General features: G+C 41.0%; 2 protein-coding genes across 2 annotated transcripts in view; both read right to left on the reverse strand.

Annotated features, from left to right (window-relative positions):
• The window catches only part of LOC142189582 (cytosolic phospholipase A2 gamma-like), a 148,860-nt gene that overhangs the window by 77,858 nt on the left and 47,994 nt on the right, over positions 1 to 23,008 (reverse strand). Inside the window, exon 2 of the mRNA XM_075262191.1 lies at positions 6,719 to 6,763. Coding sequence (XP_075118292.1) covers positions 6,719 to 6,733 — 15 coding nt within the window. The 5' untranslated portion in view covers positions 6,734 to 6,763. The remainder of the gene's footprint in view (positions 1 to 6,718; positions 6,764 to 23,008) is intronic.
• LOC142189583 (olfactory receptor 6F1-like) lies at positions 17,318 to 21,665 on the reverse strand. Its single transcript, XM_075262192.1, has 2 exons — positions 21,594 to 21,665; positions 17,318 to 18,292 (listed from the first exon to the last, which is right to left on the reverse strand). Exons 1-2 carry the CDS (start codon positions 21,663 to 21,665, stop codon positions 17,318 to 17,320), a joined length of 1,047 nt encoding a protein of 348 aa, XP_075118293.1.

The following is a 23,008-nucleotide window of genomic DNA, read 5'->3' on the forward strand; positions in this document are numbered from 1 at the left end:
TCATTATAACTTGGTGAACCTATCTTAGGTACACAAAGTTCACACAGTATTCCACGTTCAGAACCTTGATAAGGAGAAATCATGAGATATTTTACCAACAATTTTCAGAAATAGCATGCCATACTTGTGCATCTGTATTATGCCAACCTGTCATCTAAGTACTGTATATTATTTGATTAATTATTATTTTGTGTATTCTATTCTATAAATTAAAGCACAAGGACTGATTTAAGTAGAGCTCTCACAGCACAGACCATTTATTGTGTCGGTCTGCTTAAAGAGGACCTTTCATCAGATCGGGCACATGCAGTTTTATATACTGCTGGAAAGCTGACAGTGCACTGAATTCAGCGCACTGTCGGCTTTCCCGATCCGTGCCCGGTGTAAAGCGCTATCGGTCCCGGTACCGTAGCGCTTTACAGTCAGAAGGGCGTTTCTGACCATTAGCCAGGAACGTCCTTCTGCCTCGCGGCGCCAATCGTGCTGTGCTGTGGAGCCGGGAGGAACGCCCCCTCCCTCTCCTGATAATGCTCGTCTACGGACAAGCTGTGTGAGCAGAGGGAGGGGGCGTTCCTCCCCGCTCCACAGCACAGCGCGATTGGCGCCGCGAGGCAGAAGGACGTTCCTGGCTAATGGTCAGAAACGCCCTTCTGACCATAGAAGAGCTACGGTACCGGGCCGTAAGCTCTTCACACCGGGCACAGATTGGGAAAGCCGACAGTGCGCTGAATTCAGCGCACTGTCAGCTTTCTGGCAGTATATAACACTGCCTGTGCCCAAAAGTGGTGAAAGGTCCTCTTTAATCACCGGCTACCCTTACAGCATCATCTGTGGTGTGGTTTTGAGTCATATCCCAACACCAGGGCCCTTTCACATGTCCACATTTTATGTATCTATGCTGTCAGCATACATATCCATTTATTTCAATGTACAGTGGCTTGCAAAAGTATTCACACCCCTTGAACTTTTTCATATTTTGTCACCTTAAAACCACAAACTTAAATGTATTTTATTGAGTTTTTAAGTGATAACTAACACAAAATAGCAGAATTGTAATTGTGAAGTGGAAGGAAAATGATACATGGTTTTCAAAATTTGAATCAAATAAAAATCTGAAAAGTGTGATGTGCAAAAGTGTCCAGCCCCCCCCCTGTACTCTGATACCCCTAAATAAAATCCAGTGCACACAATTGCCTTCAGAAGTCACTTAATTAATTAATAGACTCCAGCTGTGTGTAATTTAGTCTCAGTGTAAATACACCTATTCTATGAAGTCCTCAGTGGTTTGTTAGAGAATACTAGTGGACAAACAGCATCATGAAGACCAAGGAAAGCACCAGACAGGTCAGATATAAAGTTGTAAAGAAGTTTAAAGCTAGGTTAGGTTTTAAAAACATAACAAAAGCTTTGAACATTCCAAGGAATACTGTTCAATCCATCATCCAAAAATGGATAAAGTATTCTACAACTGCAAACCTACCAAGACATGGCCGTCCACCAACTGACAGATTGAGCATGGAGAGCATTTAGTCAGAGAAGCAGCCAAAAGGCCCATGGTTGCTCTAGAGGAGGTGCAGAAGTCCACAGCTCAGGTGGGAGAATCTGTCCAAAGGACAACTATAAGTCGTGCACTCCACAAATCTGGCCTTTATGGAAGAGTGGCAAGAAGAAAACCATTGTTGAAAGAAAGGCATAAGAAGTGCCATTTTCAGTCTACCACAACCATATAAAGGACACAGCAAACTTGTGGAAGAAGGTGCTCTGGTCATATGAGACCAATATTGAACTTATCGGCCTAAATGCAAAACGCTATGTATAGCAGAAAAGTAACACTGCTCATCACTCTGAACATACCATCCCCACTGTGAAACATGGTGGTGGCAGCATCATGCTGTGGGGATGCTTTTCTTCAGCATGGACAGAGAAGCTGGTCAGAGTTGATGGGAAGATAGATGGAGCTAAATACAGGGCAATTCTGGAAGAAACCTTTTGGAGGCTGCAAGAGACTTGATATTGGAAAGGAAATTAAACTTCCAGCAAGACAATGACCCTAAACATACAGCCAGAGCTACAGTGGAATGGTTTACATCAAAGAATATTCATGTGTTAGAATGGCCTAACCAAAGTCCAGATCTAAAACCCATTGAACATCTGTGGCAAGACATGAAAATTGCTGTTCACAGACTCTCTCCACCTAATCAGATTGAGCTTGAGCTATATTGCAAAGGAAAATGAGCAAAACTCTGTCACTAGATGAGCATAGGTGGTAGAGACAGACCCCAAAAGAATCGCAGCTGTCATTGCAGCAAAGGTGGCTCTACAAAGTATTGATATAGAGGGCTGAATGCATTTGCATGTAAGGCCTGGCTCACATCTGCGTTCAGGGAGTCCGTGTGGGGAATACCAAATGCATTGACAATTGGTGAGCTTATGAAAGCACACGGACTCCTAAGACTATAATGGGGTCCATGTGTTTTCCATGTGGTGTCTGCATGGAACGTGCAGAGAAAAAAGTACTTCATGAACTACTATCCTCTCTGCATGACTCATGGGGACACCGCATGGAAAACACACGGATCCCACACGGATTATAGTAGATAGTCCCCAAGCGGACTCCCCGAACGGAATACCAAATGCAGAGGTGAACCAGGCCTTACTCTTTTCAGATTTTTATTTGATTAAAATATTGAAAACCATGTATCATTTTCCTTACACTTCACAATTATCTGCTTCTTTGTGTCTATCACTTAAAACCTCAATAAAATACATTTACGTGTGTGTTTGGGGTGCAGACGAGTTGAAACTGGGCCATATCTCCCGCTGACCTGCGGACAGCAGGGCAAGACCCGGAATCTGGGACTAGTGCTCAATGTTACATACAATAATACATTGCATATATCCGTTTGTGACTGGAGGGAGGTGGAATGACAGGTCCCACTACCAACCTACCTGCCATTCCTAAAAATTCAGACCAGTAACCGGAACGCTTAAATAACTCTCAGCAGACAATAGTTATATGCTGAGAAACATTCTTTCTGGAGTTTTCTCATCTCACCCACCTTAGTAGTCTGGGTGAGATGTACTCCCCCTCCATTACCTGACCAGCCATCAGCTTACTATATATATATATATATATATCTACTGCGCACTAAATATTCACTGTTGTATTATAATATATCTTTGTAGAGTCTGGCAAAGGTCACTTATGATCAAAATGTTACTTGCTCTACATTTACATTGTTACATGATTATTTGTGAATAAATTCACAATTTCTTCTGCATCAAAACTCGTGTACAAAGCCATATTACCTGTATGAGCAGGGTGGCAGTATTAGTGTAATAGTGCTTTTTTAACAGCCCCCCATAGGTAAGATTCCCCCACACAGATAATAGCCCCCCTTGCATAAGTAATGCTATTACTTGTGGGGGAGTACTGTTACTGTAATAGTGCCCAACCACCACAGGTAATAGTCTTCCCCCAACATAAGCAATGTTAGTAACAGTTGGGGGGGCACTATTATTGTAATAGTGCCCCCCCACATAAGTAATGCTACGTATGCTACAATGATTCCAGGGGCCCATTTTTACCAACCCCTATGAAACAGACTATACCACCCTGCAAATTTGGGTGCCTTTTGCTGAACCATTACTGAGGCTGGACACACTGGAGGATCCTCAATATTAATGTAATAAATCTCCTATAGACTGTGTCAGGGTCTGGGGTTGCTAGGTGGGGTGGCATAGACACACAAGTCCAGTTTCTTTAGTCCAAATCAAAGGTAGAGTTTTATTTTCACTCAAAAAGGTAGTGCAGCAACAAAGGAAACAATACAAAAATAAATACCTGCCCGGCTAGGCTCTAACTAAACACAGAATAGGTTACCTCACCTAGAATAACAGACATCCAAAAGCCAGTAGAATCACTCAGGACACAGCTCCAAAAATATGACCTCTTTCTTTGGCTCTCCAGCCAAACTCTGCCCAAAGTCTGCTGCTGGAGCTGACTTCTTAAGCCTCCCTTGATAAGTAGACTCTGAGTCGCTGCTGGAACAACCCCAAAGTGTGGACTGGAGGGGGATGGAATGACAGGTCCCACTACCAACTTACCTGCCATTCCTAAAAATCCAGACCAGTAACCGTAACTCTGAAATAACCCTCAGCAGACAATAGTTATCTGCTGAGAAACATTCTTTCTGGAGTTTTCTCATCCCACCCACCTTAGTAGTCTGGGTGAGATGTACACCCACTCCATTATCTGACCAGCCATCGGCTTACATATCCCCCCCCTCTTCTCCAGACCAGAGGGCAGGGCATTTGTGGCCATCATACAATGCACTCTTGATAGGGCATCAGAATTTCCTAGCAATTTCCCTGGTCTGTGTTCCACGTTGAAGACAAAATTCTGCAAAGACAGAAACCATCTGGTAACCCTGGCATCTCTGTCCTTATTAATCTTCATCCAAGTGAGAGGAGCATGGTCAGTGATCAATTTAAACTTTCTCCCCAGGAGGTAATACCTCAGAGCATCCAGTGCCCACTTAATGGCCAAACATTCCCTGTCTACAATGGCGTAATTTTTCTCAGCAGGGGACAGCTTCCTGCTCAGGTACATTACTGGATGCTCCTCACCATTTACAACCTGGGACAGCACTGTTCCTAGACCTGCATTTGAGGCATCTGTCTGCACCAGGAACTCCTTCCTAAAGTCAGGGGCTATCAGCACTGGCTGCTGGCATAGAGCTTGCTTTAAACTCTGGAACCCCTCCTCTGCCTCTGGTGTCCAGTGTATCATCACTGACTTCCCACCTTTTGTCAGGTCAGTGAGAGGAGCTGCAATAGAGGCAAATTTTGGCACAAACCTCCGGTAGTAGCCAGCAATGCCAAGAAACGCTCTGACTTGCTTCTTGGTCAGTGGTCTTGGCCAGTTTTGTATTGCCTCCACCTTATTGATTTGGGGATTTATTACCCCTTTTCCAATTACATAGCCCAGGTACTTGGCTTCCTCTAGCCCTAAAGCACACTTCTCAGGGTTGATAGTAAGGCCTGCCTCACTTATGGAGTCCAGTACTGCCTGCACCTTACAGAGGTGACTTCTCCAGTCTGGGCTATGAATGACCACATCGTCCAGGTAAGCCACTGCGTAGTCACAATGTGGCCGTAAGATCTGGTCCATCAAACTCTGAAAGGTAGAAGGAGCTCCATGCAAACCAAATGGCATAACCCTGTACCGGAACAGATCTTCTGGAACAACAAAGGCAGTTTTCTGTTTGGCTTCCTTAGAGAAAGGTATTTGCCAGTAACCTTTTGTCAGGTCCAGTGTGGTTATGTACCTGGCATTATCCAACTTCTCAATCAGCTCATCAACCCTGGGCATGAGATAAGAGTCAAACTTTGAAATTTCATTCAATTTTCTAAAATCATTGCAGAACCGCAAAGTACCATTGGGCTTTGGTATCAATACAATTGGGTTAGACCACTCACTTTTGGACTCCTCAATCACTCCCAACTCCAGCATGTGTTTAACCTCAGCTGACACTACTTCCCTACGTGCCTATGGTATTCTGTAGGGTTTGAGGTTTACTTTCCTCTCAGGTTCTGTCTCTACATGGTGCTCTATCAGGTATGTACACCCTGGTAGATCAGAGAACTTGCGTCTATTCTTCTTGCCTCCTTTTGCTGGGGCACTGAGAGGGTCTCATTCACACGGACTGGAGGGATTGGTGGCAACGAATCACCCACCTCTGTATTTGAAGCCACCAAGGATTCCCTCTGCTTCCAGGGCTTGATAAAATTCACATGGTAGATTTGAAAAGGCTTCTTTTTCCCTGGTTGGTGAACCTTTGGTTGACTGGCCCTATTTTTTCCACAATTTCATATGGGCATTGCCATTTTACTAAGAACTTGCTCTCCACAGTAGGCACCAAAATAAGGACTCTGGTTTTAAAGGTTTTTAAAAAATAAATAAAAAACTAAAAGTTCAAATCTATCCCCTTTTCGTAGAATACATATAAAACAAACAAAAAAAATTACTGTTAAGCACATTAGGTATCCCTGTGTCTGAAAATACTTTGTCTACAAACCTGTAAAGATATTTTTCCTGTACAGTGAAAAAAATCTAAAGTGTTGAAACACCATTTTTTTGCCTCTGATAAAAATTGGAATAAAAAGTGATCAAAGCAATAGATATTACTCAAAATGGTATAACTAAAAAGTACATATGGCCACGTAAAAAAAGACACTCTAAAAAATAGGTGTCAGAATATGGCATATATATATAAGAATTTTTTTTTTTTTTTTAAAGATTTGGACTTTTGTTCAAGGGTCAAATGTAAATAAAATTTGGTTTCCCCTGCATCATACCAAAACATACAATACAGGTGACACATTGTTCTGGCTGCACAGTGAATGAAATTAAAACAAAGCCTGTAAGAAAGACACAGAAATGCAATTTTTCTTCAATCCCACCACATTCTCAATTGTTTCTAGCTTCTGAGTACATTGTACAGAATAATTAATGGTACCATTATGAAAATCAATTTGTCTTGCAAATATTAAGTCCTCATATGGCTCTGTGATCGGAAAAAAAAATAAAAATATGGGGTTTGGAAGGCGGGAAGTGGAAGTCAAAAACGAAAATTTAAAAATGTCACCAGCGTGAAGGGGTTAAAGAAGTCACAATGTCATTTGTCTGATTCAAATAAATAACAGGGACAATTACCTTATTTTTAGCCATTTGAGTGTTGATTGGAGCCTGTTAGTAGAACTAAGAAAAAAATACAAAATCAAATAAAATGAACAATACGGATGAGTTCCAGCCTAAATTTCTGTAATGTACTAGAACAGGAGTCAGTGCCTTGGGATCAGGTTGACAAAGCTGAACTGGTTGTGTTTGCCTTCTGGTATTGTAGTTACTTTTATAGTGACAGAGAGTTAATTATTACAAGCTCATTCCAAGAAATTACACTTCCTTATTAACATTTCTACCTCCGTTTTCTGGTAAACACTTTATAAGTGTGTGATTCTTTCAAGTTAGCAAAACATGTGATAAAATACATGCATGTTTAGGCCGTGGGCCCACATGGCGTAAGCGCTAATGAATCCGGTCCATACCTTGTGGGGTTGTGGGAAACTTAGGTCTCCAGGGTGACCGTTGAGAGCAGAATCTAGTGAGAGCAGTCATCCTGTGCAGTTCATGCTGGACTGTGCGAAAGGAGAATACTAGCATTCAGACCGGATCTCAACAGCTGTCCTGTAAGCCTCTAGGAGAACAGAGTACTTGCCCTTAGGCTCATCTAGAGACAGCCCTGGGAAGGGAGTTCAGTTGCCTGGACTGTTGGATTCTGTGCCAGGAAGATCAGTGGAGGACACTAACAGGAGGAACTTGACTATGCAAAGGAAATTAGATCCCTGTCAGGACTTCCATCTTTGCACTACCACCTCCAGTATCCATAGCTGGAAGAGGCATGAGGGAAGTGGTAGTTGCAGGAGAAGTCTGACATAGAGCCTGTATTATCCCTGTGCACCCTCCTAAAACCAAGGCTGGGGAATTGGACACTGATGTACTATTACCCCCATTGTTGGAAGCTGCTGAAATAAAGCAGTTATCCTTTTCAACTACAACCACTGGCTACCTGAGTTGTGCCTGCTATAACATCAAGACCCTTCCAAACACCATCACACCAGCTCAGAGAGGAGAGGTCCCCTCTCCAACTAGAAGTTCCCCGGGGAAACTACTACCACAACCATCAAGTAGTGCTGCAAGACTCCCCTCTAAGTAGTGTCCAGCCCAAGAACAGGGCTGAGGTGCATGGTTAAGTGTGCTCGGCCTACCCAGTGTTACATCATCTGCCACTACTACTCCCATCTTCCAGTTCCCTCTATCTGGGTTTCAGCACTTGTAATGAGATTAATACGTGGATAGTGCTAGAATCAGACTGAGATTCCTAAGGCACACCAGTAAAATTCATTTGAGCCGGGGATAATAAGATAGTGAAAAAAATCTTTTAAAAAATATATAAAAAAAAATAAAAAACTGAAATTTCAAATCACCCTCCTTTCCCTAGAATACAAATAAAAATAATAATAAAAAAATACTGTGAAACATAATAGGTATCCCTGTGTCTGAATATGCCTGGTCTACAAACTTATGAAAATATTTTTCCTGTGCGGTGAATGTCATATTGGTAAAAAAATATTAAAAGTTCCAAACCACCGTTTTTTTGTCTCTGATAAAAATTTTAATAAATATTCTTCAAAGAATATTTGCATTTTTGCATTTTACAAGTATGGCAGACGCCAGGTGTGTAAAGATGGTGGCTGCTCGGGAGCCAGGCGGCCACCATAGCCGCTGGGTGTCTGCTGTTTTAAACAGCAGACACCCAGCACAAATGCCTGCAATCAGTTTACGTACTGATCATGGGCAATAAACACCTGGGCGCCTCGGTGAAAGATAACCGAGGCGTGATTTTAGCGAAGGTGCATGGGCGCCACCATTTTCCTGTGGATCATCTGGCCCAGAGCTGGCTCCGGAGCCAGCATCCAGTTGTCATGACAGCCGGGAGCCTTGTGAAGGCTCTCACTCCTGTCATGCAATATGTTCTATTGCAGGCTATTCAATGTAGCCTGTAATGTAACTGACGGTTTTATGCAATGCATTGCAATGCATTAGAATTGCTCTCACTCCTGTCATGCAATATGTTCTATTGCAGGCTATTCAATGTAGCCTGTAATGGAACTGACGGTTTTATGCAATGCATTGCAATGCATTAGAATTGCAATGCATTGCATTAGTGATAATACCCCCTGGGGTAAAAAAAATAAAAGTTCAGATCACCCCCCTTTCCTTAGAACACATATAAAAGTACTTAAATACTGTGAAATACATACACATTATGTATCTCTGTATACGAAAACACCTGCTCTACAAATCAACAAAAATACTTTTTCCGTACGATAAACGCCGTAGCAGAAAAAAAAAATCTAAAGTGCCAAACTGCCATTTTTTCACAGTTTTGCCTCTGATAAAAATTTGAATAAAAAGTGATTAAAGCAATAGCAATTCTCCAAAATGGTAGAACTAAAAAGTACACCTGGCTTCACAAAAAAGATGCTCTATGCATCTCCCGTACATGGAAGTATAAAAAAGTTACGGGCATCAGAATATGGTTTTAGAAAAATAAAATTTTGGCACAGTTTTGGATTTTTGTTAAGGGGTTAAAATGTAAATAAAACCATATAAGTTTGATATCCCCACAATCGCAGCGAAACATAGAATACAGATGACATGTCATTTTGGCTACACAGTGAACGCTGTAAAAACGAAGCCAGTAAGAAGGTCGCACACATGCAATTTCGTTCTAACTATAAGGTTAGGATCTAATGGAGGGAAGCATCTCTTCCAATAAAGAGCTATAAGAGTCTTGGCAGCTGTACAGAGGTATAGAAACAACTTTGAGGTCTGCTTGCTCCCAGCAGCAATTTTAAGATCTCTCCACAGGTGTTCAAAGGGATTTAGATTCAGAATTATTGCTGGCTACTTCAGAACTCTCCAGGGCTTTGTTTCCATCCATTTCTGAATGATTATTGAAGTATATGTAGGGTCATTGTCTTGCTAGAAGATCCATGACCTAGGATACAAACCCAACTTTCTGACACTGGGCCTTCATTGTGACATAAAATCTTAAGATTTCATGATGCCTTGCTCACAGTCAAAACACCTAGTGCCAGAGGCAGTAAAACAACTCCAAAACATATTTTAACTTTCACCATATTTGACATATTGGTAAAGAGGTAGAATGATGTGCTTTACCAAAAACTATGTAGGCAAAACTACACGCAAACTTGGGAAAAGGATTTTAGAGCATGTGGAGAATGTTAATCGGAAGGAAAACCAACTGATTAGCCACCATATTTGAGAGGTGCACGGTGGGGTCCTGAGAGCAATATCCTTTTTAGGGAATTGCGTTAATGAGACCCTCTGTCTGAAGAGGGGATATTGATAAAATTATACTGCTGAAAGAAACCAAATTTAACCTATAGGCTTTGATGTGTTAAACCAGCAGGGTGGAATGAGGTCATCTCTTGACTTTTGGATATGGGATGTCCCTCACTCCTTCTTAAAACCATCCAAACTACAGTAAGTATTGACTTTCAAATAAATGAATAAAACACTTTATTTTGGGAGTCAAAATGGCCACAGCTTTATTAAAATCACAGAAGTAAAATAATCACAGGAATCAGGTGAAATGCTAGACCATTGGGATTCACGAATGCTGTGAGATGCCCAGCTGTCTGAGATACAACACCCGGCCAGACAGCAATAAAGGGGCGGCATGCTCCGGCTTGCAATTCTAGCAGAACCAGTACACGGTAAGGGCACCAACGACCCTGTGCTTAATCACTGTGCCCGCCCCTGGATGACGTTACTATTACGACATCCTTAAGGCTGGCCATTTCCAAAGCTCAGCCTGTTCACCACCATGAGCTTTAACCTCCTCTATTAGTTAAAATAAGTCCACAATAACTTGCCTGCAACTTTCACCTGACTCCTCAACCACCACCGAAGAAGCCATTTACACCTTAAATGGACTCGACCGCCACCAAACTGATTAGGAATGCAAAATCCCTCTAGAACTACAAAGTTTTCTTTACTACATAACTTAGCCACTGTGATGGATAAAGAAAATTACTAAACCAGATAAACTAAGCTATGAATATTGCTGAAAATGCAGCTAAAGTAGTATGGTTGCACTTAGAAACTAGTAAAGAGAAATAGACTACAGTACTGAAATTACCATAAACCAGTATACATGGGCGATACTGCCATCCCACAAACAAGTAATTGGCAACCATTTATGCATATAAGTATATACAGTACTTCCCACTCGTGATGTGGGATCACACTTATGGTGGTAACTGTATACACATGATATACTGTAGATGTACATACTATGTATGAGATGACACCTCTTCAAGGAATACAGTTCCTTGTGAAAGTATTCGGCCTCCTTGCACTTTTCAAACTTTTGCCACATTTCAGGCTTCAAACATAAAGATATCAAATTTTAATTTTGGGGGGAAGAATGAACAACAACAAGTGGGGCACAATTATGAAGTGGAACGAAATTTATTGGATATTTTAAACTTTTTTAAAATTTCCTAAATTAACTTTCCCTTGCATTAATACTTTGTAGCGCTACCATTTGCTGCGGTTACAGCTGCATGTCGCTTGGGGTATGTCTCTATCAGTTTTTCACATTGAGAGAATGAAATTCTTGCCCATTCTTCCTTGCAAAACAGCTCAGTGAGGTTGAATGGAGAGCGTTTGTGAACCGCAGTTTTCAGCTCTTTCCACAGATTCTCAATTGGATTCAGGTCTGGACTTTGTCTTGGCCATTCTAACAGCTGGATATGTTTATTGGTGAACCATTCCATTGTAGATTTTGCTTTATGTTTTGGATCATTGTCTTGTTGGAAGATAAATCTCCAGTCTCCAGTCTCAGGTCTTTTGCAGACTCCAACAGGTTTTCTTCCAGAATGGTCCTGTATTTGGCTCCATCCATCTTCCCATCAATTTTAACCATCTTCCCTGTCCCTGCTGAAGAAAAGCAGGCCTAAAACATGAAGCTGCCACCACCATGTTTGACAGTGAGGATGGTGTGTTCAGGGTGATGAGCTGTGTTGCTTTTATGCCAAACATATTTGTTGGAATAATGCATATTTGTTTATACGTAAGGCAACAACTACTACTGCTGTATTATATGATGAGACATTCTGTCTGTGTTCATATTGTTAAGTTGTTAACAAAGTTTACAAATACTTTCGCAAGGCACTGTACTCCGTACAGCTTACATATTCACTCTTCACCATCCACTGTGCATTCCCACCTGAGATACTATTGCTCACTACACGCCCTGATAAATTCTTTGAGGGGTACAGTATTCACAATGGGGTCACTGCTTAGAGGATTCCACATTTCTGGTACTTTAGAGGCTCTACAAACATGTCATGGCATCCAGATACCAAACATCTAAATCTGCGCTCCAAAAGACACATAGCGCTCCTTCACATCTGTGCCTTGCTGTGTGTCCAAACTGCAGTTTATTCCCACATATGGGGTATTTCTGTGCTCGGGAGAAATTGCATAACAAACTGTGATGTGAATTTTCTCCTATAACCCCTTGTTAATGTTTTAATTTCAGGGCTAAATCAATGTATTTTTGAAAAAAAAAATTAAATGTCTAAGTTTCATCTTCATATTGTTTTAATTCCAGTGAAATGCTTAAAGAGTTAATAAACTTCCCAAATGATGTTTTTAATTATTTGAGGGGTGCAGTTTTGAAAACGGGGTGATTTATGGGGGTTTCTAATACAAAGACCCTTCAAAGCCCCTTTGTAACTGAATTAGTCCCTTAATTTTTTTTTTTGTAAATTCTCTTGAAAATTCCAGTTAAACTGTAAGCCTTATAACGTCCAAAAAAATTAAAGGAACATTTAAAATTTGATATCAACATAAATCAGAGATATGGTAAATTATGTTTATTAACTAATTTGAGTGGTATAACTCTATATATGAAAAGAGAACAATTTCAAACTTAGAAAATTGCTTTTAAAAAAAAATAAAAAATTCACCAAATTTCCTATTTTTTTCACAAATAAACACAAAACATATTGACTGAAATTTGTAACAAACACAAAGTAAAATGTGTCATGAAAAAACACTCTCAAAATCTCCTGGAAAAGTTAAACCATTCCAAAGTGATTACCACATAAAGTGTCAGTTTTGGAGATCGCGGCGTGTCCGCACTACGGTTTTTACCACAAAGTGGGCATGGGATTCGCTAGAATCCCATTCATTTTGCACTTACAGTAAGTAAAACGCTGCAATTTTTCCCACAGCGTTTCCGCCGCGGGCAAATCGCAGTATTTCTGTCCCGTGGGTCCCCGGCCTAAAAGAGGATTTATGTATATGGTTAGTTTTTATCTAAATTTAACGGTTGTAGTTGTTGGCAAGATGACTTTGTTGAGGCGAGTTCCTTAACTTTATTTACTGATGCAGCTGGTAGTCTAGGTTATGATGCTTATTTTAATAGTCAATGGTCGCTGAGCAGTGGCCATCAAGTTGGGTTTCTAATGAAGTAGTCAGTAATATTGTATTGTTGGATTTATTTCCAGTCTCGGTTTCTATGGAGGAGGAGCTACATTTTCGTGAAAAAGGATTCCTTTGCACACTGATGATAAGAGTGCTGTATTTAAGTTTAACACATTATCTTCTAAATCTGATTTAGTAGTTCAAGTGCTGAGACATTTGGTACTTTACTTCATGCAATGTAACATATGGTTAAAGGTAAATTATAATTAGGGTATAAATAATGTTATAGCGGATTCATTATCTTATTTCCAGTGGGAGAGATTTCAGGATCTGGCCCCAGAAACAGAGTTGGAAGGAATACCAGCACTTGTGGGATATAGTATGGACTGTTTATAAAGCCACATGGATGACATGGATTTTATTCTGTAATGCACTTGAAACTGGTTATTAATAAGTTGATTTACCTATGTCTCTTCTGTTTGTACGTGATCTAACGGATAAGAACCTTATTTTCTTGTCTAAACATAAAACATTGGAAGAAATTTTGTTCTTCTTGTGTTTAAGCGGTTGTAGATCTTCAGCTGGTTTTTATGTAGTCAGACAGGTTTTAAAAGGTTATAAAAGATGATATCACTTACCTGATAGGCGTCCGCCGCTTACCGCAGAATTACTGCCGAGATTGTGTGAGATTGTGCTTAGTGCTGGAAAAAGTTTGTGTAAATAGTTCTGAGATATGTTTCATTGGAATGTGTTTATTTCTTTTGCCTTTCTTTAGTACATTACGTGTCAGTGAGATAGTCGCTAAGAATAAACATTGTACTTTGGGTTTAGATTATAGGGATCTTCTGCTACATGATCATTTTCTAGTTGTTTTCCTGAGAAAGCCTAAAACTGATCAAGTGGGAAGAGGTTGTTATATAACTTTATGTATTAGAGAATATAGTCATTTGCCTGGTGTCAAATTTAAAAGCATTGAGGTCTATTAGGCTGACAATTTAGGGTCAATTATTTGTATATGTTAATGGTTCTCTGCTTATCATATTTAAATTCCATGAAATTTTGTGTAAATGCTTAAAGGGATTTTTTTCAGGCTGAAAATCTTTTTTTTTTTTTTTTTTTGAAGGGTGTGTTAGTGCTAATGATGGGTTAATAAGTACACCCATATACCTTTAGCAGTGTTTGGAGTGATTTCTGGGTGTCTCTGGTTGCTGTTGTCTATATATTGTGACAGCATTAGCTCAGAGATCGTCAGGGATATTTATTTAAAACAATCCGGTCTTCCAGCAAATTGTATGGAAGGAAAAATGTCCTTTTATTGGAAAAAGCAGTTCACAAATTTATTGCTTTTTCCAATAAAAGGACATTTTTCCATCCATACAAGTTGCTGGAAGACCGGATTGTTTTTTCTATTTCAAACCCTTTTGGAGAGGGCTTTCTGCTGTGCAATTTATGGGATGATACCCAGATTTGCTGTTGCTGCTACAATTGTCTATCTATCTATCTATCTATCTATCTATCTATCTATCTATCTATCTATCTACTGCTCAAAAAATAAAGGTAACACTGAAATAACACCTCCTAGATCTGAATGAATGAATGAATGAAATATTCTCATTGAATACTTTATTCTGTACAAAGTTGAATGTGATGACAACAAAATCACACAAAAATCATCAATGGAAATCAAATTTATTAACCAATGTAGCCCTGGATTTGGAGTCACCCCCAAAATTAAAGTGGAAAAACACACTACAGGCTGATCCAACTTTGATGCAATGTCCTTAAAACATGTCACAATGAAGCTCAGTAGTGTGTGTGGCCTCCACGTGCTAAAGCAACATGACGTTGGTAGATGGAGCGAGTCATGATGTCCCAGATGTGCTTAATCGGATTCGGGTCTGGGGAATGGGCGAGTCATTCCATAGCTTCAATGCCTTCATCTTGCAGGAACTGATGACACACTCCAGCCACATAAGGTCTGGAATTGTCCTGCATAAGGGCCCCTTCACACGGCTGATACGCTGGCTGCTTTAGAACGTGTAAACGTTACGTAGCAGCGGCGTCTAAAGCAGTTCCCATTGTTTTCTATGGGAGCTGGCATACGTGCGCTCCCCATAGAAATGAATGGAAAAAGCAGCCCATTCATTTCTATGGCGAGCGCGCGTCTGCCGGCTCCCATAGAAAACAATGCGATCTGCTTTTAGACGCCGCTGCTACGGAACGTTTACACGTTCTAAAGCAGCCAGCGTATCAGCCGTGTGAAGGGGCCCTTTGGAGGAACCCAGGGCCAACCGCACCAGCATATGGTCTCACAAGGGGTCTGAGGATCTCATCTCGATACCTAATGGCCGTCAGGCTACCTCTGGCGAGCGCATGGAGGGCTGTGCAGCCCTCCAAAGAAATGCCACCCCACACCATTACTGATCCATTGCCAAATCATTCATGTTGAAGGATGTTGTAGGCAGCAAATCGCTCTCCATGGCATCTCCAGTCACATCTGTCACGTGCTCAGTGTGAACCTGCTTTCATCTGTGAAGAGCACAGGGTTGCCAATCCTGGTGTTCTGTGGCAAATGCCAAGCGTCCTGCAAAGTGTTGGGCTGTGAGTAAAACCCCATCTGTGGGCGTCGGGCCCTCATACCATCCTCATGTATTCAGGTTCTATCCATTTGTGCAGACACATGCACATTTGTGGCATGCTGGAGGTAATTTTGCAGGGCTATGGCAGTGCTCCTCCTGTTCCTTGTTGCTGGGTTGTTTCCCTCCTAGGGCCCCCTCCATGTCTCCTGGTATATTGGTCTGTTTTCTGGTAGCACCCCCAGCCTTAGGACACTACACTGACAGACACAGCAAACCTTCTTGCCACAGTTCGTATTCATGTGCCATCCTGGATGAGCTGCACTACCTGCGCCACTTGTGTGGGTTGTAGAGTCCGTCTCATACTACCACAAGTGTGAAAGCACAACCAATATTCAAAAGTGACCAAAACATCAGCCAGAAAGCATTGGTACTGAGATGTGGTCTGTGGTTTCCCACCTGCAGACCCCTCCTTTATTGAGTGTGTCTCGATAATTGCCAATAATTTCCATCTGTTGTCTATTCCATTTGCACAACAGCATGTGAAATTGATTGTCAATCAGTGTTGCTTGGAGTTACATTGTGTTGCTTAACCACTTCAGTACCGGGCCAATTTTCGGTTTATTTTGTATATGCAGTTTAGAGGGCTGTAACATTTTTCTCACATGTCTCATTCAATTAATTTCTGCGGCTTTTTTTGGGGACACATAGGGCTTTATTTTCATGTTGTTCTTATTTTCGAATATGTTTTAATTTTTTTTTATATCTGGGAAAATATAAACAAAATAGGAGGGAAATTGTGTCTGGTTTTCACTTTTCTTTAATAACACACAGTGCCACTGAAAAATTTAATAAAATAGTTTTTCCTCTCCATTATGGTAATTTTTATTTTATATGCTGTCGTCGGGGGTGGGGCTATAACCTTTAATAATGGCATTTTATCGGCACATTATTTTACTTATTTTTTAAATTATTTTATTTACATTTTTTAAAACTTTTTTATTAATTAATTAATTTTTTTTTCAGATGGTGTCCCCATAAGAGACCTTTGGGGACATCTGATCACTTTTTTCTTTGTTAGAGTGAAAATAAAAAATATATGACTGCCACAATAAAAGGAGGCAACAGAAAGTCTTTGGGACCGGCAATGTTGAGATAATAATCATATATTTGTCAAAATATATAGAGATGGAGAATCTCTTTTCTTAAAAGGTCAGTAGACCAACCAGACCGTGCTGTAGTGAAAATACCTGAACAACATAAAAGCATGAAAAAATGAAGCAATGACTTAATTCCCCACTGTATGGTATTCCTTATGTAATAACCAGCTGTTACCTGGGTAGAGTATAGTGGTTTTTGTTTTGATGGTAGAGTCAGTCACTGGTACCATTGCGGGAACCCTACACAAGGACATTTGACTATGCTACTGTAGCGCCACAATGTTTAGTGGAAGGGGTCTAAGAGATGTCTGCCCTGTCCCCCGAGCGCTTATACAACTCCCTTCTGCAAAATGTACATCAGGTTTTTGCTCAAAAAAAGACAGCAAATGTGTGACAAAAAAATCAGCTTTTTCTGCTATGTGTAGCCTCAGTGAGTTTTGGCAAATTACGCCCATGAGTTAATGAAAAACGTGATTAATGGGGTTTTTTCTTTAATCAATTGCCTTGTCAATCGATTTCCAAACTTTTTGGCATGCAGTCTTCATAGCCTTCTTGAATTGTCTGTTTCTAAGACTATAGATAAGGGGATTAAGTAGTGGAGTGATAACCGTATAAAACAAAGATATGATTTTATCCTTGTCTGAGAAGTATGAGGCTCTTGGGCGTACATACATGAAGATAACGGTTCCATAGAATATAATGACCACTGTTAAGTGGGCTGTACATGTGGAGAAGGCCTTCTGACGACCAAGACTAGATGGAATGTGCAATATAGTTTTAATGATATGGCAATAAGAGACCGTTATGAATATAAGGGAAGTAAGTACAACTACCCAAGCAAATGAAAAGAATACTGTCTCACTGATGGTTGTGTCAGAACAGGACAGCCTTACCAGTGGAATAAAATCACAGAAAAAATGGTCAATGAGATTGGGCCCACAAAAATTCAACAACGCTGTTGGGACTGTCAATGTCCACCCAGTAAAGAAGCCACTCATCCAGGAGCCTATAGCTAAATAAAGGCAGATCTGGCTGTTCATCATTGTTACATATTGTAACGGGAAACAGATTGCAAGGTATCGGTCATAGGCCATTACAGTTAGTAAAAAGAATTCTGTAGGACCTACAGAGAATACAAAGCAGAGCTGAGCAAGGCATGCAGAATGTGAAATGACATTGTTTTGTGTGATCAGACAATGAAGTGCTTTAGGAATAACTGCAGTAGAACTCCAAGTATCCAGTACCGCAAAGTTACTGAGGAAGAAATACATAGGGTTATGAAGATGAGTGTTCAGGCTGACCACCGTGATTATGAGAAGATTGGCCAACACTGTTAAGATGTAAATGATAAAAAAGACAAAAAAATAAAATAGCTGCATCTGAAAAGAGCCACGAAATCCTAGAAGAATGAAGGTTTTTACTTCAGTTTCATTCCAATGCAAGAGAGTCTTTTCAAAAGAGCCCATCTGTGAAGAGAACATATGAAAAATATTAGGTGCTAAATTTCATATCATTTAGTGGATATTCTGCAATTTAGAAAAAAACGGTGCATTTTTGTAAATCGTAGCATGTCAATTATACCTATGGAAACACTGCTTGAAGCCAAAAGACCACAAAGGAAAACTCTGCAGACTTTCTGTAAAAACCGCCATGGTTTTTTCCTAGGCTAGAGGTTCAATATCAGAATGTGGGGGTCCTACAGCCGGCACCCCTAAAGATCAGTGGTACTTATGAATGCTGCAACCCCTCCCTGCTTAATAAGCATATCATTGTATATTGTATAGCAGCTGTGCTTGGCATGATGTCATCAGCCTGTGGTGTTCACCCAAGTGTCAAAGCCACTACGACCAACTGAACAACGGGGGTTCCTGGTGTCAAACCCCCATTGATAGGAGCCTCTTCAATGAAAGAAACATGGTACAGAGTGGAGAGTAAAAGAATCACAAACTTTCCTTGTTCTTTGCATTTTATCATCTCATAATGAGTAGGGCTTCATGATTACAGACCATTCCTCTGTTACGGAATATGACATAGACTTCTATTCATTTCTATTGTAAACCTAGAAATTCATAGTAAAATCCTTGGACAGTATTACACAGAATAATTTTTAGAGAGATGAAAGTCAATTAAAATTATTGTATATAGCAGAATATTCCCTACATTGGCATATAGCATTTCTACTATAGATATTAGTGGCCAATACTTATTCATTTATATCCTGGTAACTGAAGTCATTTATTTTACTAGGCCAGATATATAAGATAATATATCACATATCACACATCTTCAGTCTTGTGAGGATTTACAGTGTATGGACTCCTTTCTCACCTATAGTACATCATAGAACATGTCCTGTTGTTTCTCTAACAATACACTAATAATTGTAATCTAAGATATTAATGAGTACTTTACATGCAATCTATTGGAAACTATCTGATGCTTCTAGATGGTGGTGATCAGGTCGTCGGTCGCCCCCTTGGATGGCACTCTGGGACATGTGCATGGAGCCTTACACAAACCCTTTTACTTGAATTCTCCAATCAAGGTTATTGGTTTTAGGCATTAAAGATTTTTAGTAAATTAGATATCTTACCTTTTTGTTATAGTAGCTTCATAGAGTAGCTGTGAAGAGAAGGTTTACCACATCTTTCAGTCCCTGACATAGAATAAAAAATTATTTTTCCTGCATGTTCTGTGTAAAACTAAGCTTGCCTGCAGAAATAACTAGAAGGACAAACCTAAAAGAGGAGTCTCATTTATATACTCTCCTGTGTATTATCATGGGGGCTTGTCTTGAAAAACCTTTTAAGATCCAATTAAACCAGAAGGCTGAGCTCAGGATACAGTGTAAATCCCATAAGTATTCATAGAAAAACAATTTGTCTCCATAATTGGAGCTCATTCCTAAGTGTACTGTATACTAGGGATGGGGCAACCTCTCACGTCTCATTTTTTTTTCGGGTTCAAGTGGCTCAGGTTTGTTTTAATTCTGTACGAACCACAACTTATATTGATTTAAAACATAGTCTATAACGCAGTCAGGGCTCCGTTGAACATTTCTATCCAATTTCTAGATTAACAAGGCCGAAGTTATGTCATAGTGAATGTGACATGTATATCTATGGAAATATTAAATGGTAAGCAGTGGATACAAACTCCGAGTTTAACACTGCCACTCATTTTTATTTCATCTATCATGTGAAATACTCCAAAAATTACCATTTTGGGGGGAAAAGGTGATTGTCTGTGGTTTTTTAGACACAAACAGCGGTTATATTTTAAAAAAAAAAAAAGTGATGGTTATGTATAAAAGTGAACCCATTTTCATAATTTGCAAATGCGACAGGCTTGATATTTGGGAAACAAATTTGTGGCTTTGAGTCGCTAGAAAACTGTTGAAGAGAAGGTTTAAAAAAAAACAAACAAAAAAAAACACACCAAAAATTATCCCTTTATAGGAGCAGATGTGAAATCAAAATGTTTTTTTTTTTTTAACGCCAACACTGTAGCACCAATAGTGCACTATAGTGGAATATGATGGACCAGGTTGCAGGACATGTCTTGCTGAGTGGTGTTAGTTGTGACAATATGAGTGGCATTACGGCATAGAATGGTATGATAGAGCAGGCTGTGGGCCCTGTCTGGCTGAGTGGTGACAGTGGTGGTAGCTGTTGTTTAGGAGTAGCAGGCAGTATCTGCTGTACAGCAAATGGAACATGGTGATAGAGGGACCCAGTGGCACCACTATTTGGAGGCATAAGCCAGAGGTGTGTGAAAATCCTCAAGGATCCATGCCTAATTCATTTTGACAAAAGCAACTCCCATGAAGTATGTCAAAGTAACACTTTGTCCCTGTGGTCTGATGCATGCAGTAATCATTCACAGCCTTCTGCTGCTCACAGACACACTCCACCATGTTTAAGGTGATATCCACAGAGCTTAAATGTTGCAGATAAGGCGATGCAAAAGTAGACCATTTTCTCACTGTTTTTTTGCAATATAAGAACGGCTGAAAATGCACAGACGTTCATAGCCTGAGGAGCACCACTATACAGGTTAATAAAGAGGTGAATCACCATATTAAAGGGATTCTACTAATAAAATCAAATTTTTTGTGGGTCACATGTAGGAATAGCCTTAAGAAAGGCTATTCTTCTCCTACCTTTAGATCTCTTCTCCGCGCCACAGTTCTGTAGAAATCCCGTTTCTCGTCGGTATGCAAATGAGTTCTCTCGCAGCACTGGGGACGGTCCCCAGCGCTCAAACAGCACTGGGGGCATCTCCAATGCAGCGAGAGAACTCTCCAGCGCCGCCTCTATCTTTTTCAGGGACGGCCTCTTCACGTGTCTTCTTCCGGCGATGGGGGTCAAACTTCTAGGCCTTGGGCCTCGGGCAGAGCCGACTGCACATGTCCACGGCCACAAAAAAAATAAGTAAGCGGCCATTTTCTTTTTGGCATGCGCAGTCGGCTCTGCCCGAGGCCTAGAAGTTTGACCCCCAGCGCCGGAAGAGGACACGTGAAGAGGCCGTTCCTGAAGAAGATGCCCCCAGTGCTGTTTGAGCCCCCCCAGTGCTGCTAGAGAACTCATTTGCATACTGACAAAAACCGGGATTTCTACAGAACAGCGGCACGGAGAAGACATCTAAAGGTAGGAGAAGAATAGCCTTTCTTAAGGCTATTCCTACGTGTGATCGACAAAAAATTAGATTTTAATGGTAGAATCTCTTTAAGCACTTGTGTCATACAGGGACTATGTGCTATTTGACCAATCTGTCAGCAATGATGCTGGTGCCTTTGTTGCTGGCAATGCTGTCCAGTTGGAGTTGGCGAGAAGCCATCAAGTGGGATACGTACTGCAGGATACAACAAAGCAGCTACATTGTATGGCTCCTACGATCCAGACACCATTACTTAATTTCTGCACTTTACACTCATGAAACGAGGAGGGAAGAGGAGAAGTGATGGTGAAAGCAACACGTTGCCCTGGTGAAGATGGTGGTGGGAAACGGAGCAGAGGATGTGGATGGGCCCTACATGGTGTTGGAACTGGACCTATTTATCGGAGTAATCTTTCACCTGGCTTTATTGTGATTCTTGACTGTGGTCGCTGCCATTCAAAACACTGACCCAGTGTGCCATGAAAGACTTATATTATATATCCACTATCTGGTACGGCAGAGACTACACCACTAGCAACTTGGCCAACTGTGAATCAAGCAGCAGAACGGTCAGATGACCGTTCTGGACACACATTCCATTATAGCTGACAAACACTGGCATGGAAGAGGAGAAGGAGTAGGAGAAACAGTTGGTGATGATGATAACGTTAACCATTTGCTAGGTGTAGATGTGGCATGACTATAAGAAATATCAGGTGGAGGCACAGAACAGTCTTACTCACTTCCCTTGCCAGTGCCAAATAAGGTAGTGATAAGATAAGAGATACGATAATCCTTTAATGGTCCCTCCATGGGTAAATTCATGTCTTTTCATGTAAAGATGTTGTTCCTACATATGTTCCTGCAGGGTCATAGCCAGGGGCGTAACTACCGTGGTAGCAGCAGTAGCAGCTGCCACAGGGCCCGGGCCATTAGGAGGCCCGGTGCAGCCGCTACCGCTGCGTTTTATTTTTTTTTTAAATAGTCCGTTACGGGCCCCATTTACTTGCCGATCCTGGCTGGGCCGGGATCGGCAAGTGACACCGCGGGCCCCACAAACACTATCATTATACTCGGGGGTCTTTGCAGACCCCTGAGTATAATGATCAGCGGACCGGGAGACGTAAGGAACATAACAAACAGTGTTACTTACCTCTCCATGATCCTGCCTCCGGCCTCCCTCATTCGTGTCTGACGTCTCTGACGTCACATGACCCGGGTCTGCTTCCCGGGTCATGTGACGTCCGACGTCATTAATGCAGGACAAGAGCGGCAGCCGGCAGCCGACAGCCTAGGAGCCAGGCACAGGTAAGCAACTGTTTGTTTTTTAAATGTTTTTATTCCCCCGGGTCTCCGATTATTATACTCTGGGGTCTGAAAAGACCCCAGAGTATAATAATTGTTTATGGATGTCCACAGTGGGACATAATACTGTGTGCAGGGGTCACTATTGGGATTAATACTGTGTGCAGGGGCCACTATTGGGGTTAATTCTGTGTGCAGGGGCCACTATTGGGGTTAAT

Source organism: Leptodactylus fuscus, chromosome 1 (genome assembly GCF_031893055.1).
Source record: "Leptodactylus fuscus isolate aLepFus1 chromosome 1, aLepFus1.hap2, whole genome shotgun sequence".
NCBI classification, from domain to species: domain Eukaryota; kingdom Metazoa; phylum Chordata; class Amphibia; order Anura; family Leptodactylidae; genus Leptodactylus; species Leptodactylus fuscus.

Coding starts and splice junctions, on each gene's coding strand:
- LOC142189583 (XM_075262192.1), bottom strand. CDS start 21,665: ATGGCTTCTCGCCAACTCCAACTGGACAGCATTGCCAGCAACAAAGGC. Junction 18,293..21,593: donor GCATCATTGCTGACAGATTG/GTCAAATAGCAC, acceptor TTCTCTTCACAG/ATGGGCTCTTTTGAAAAGAC.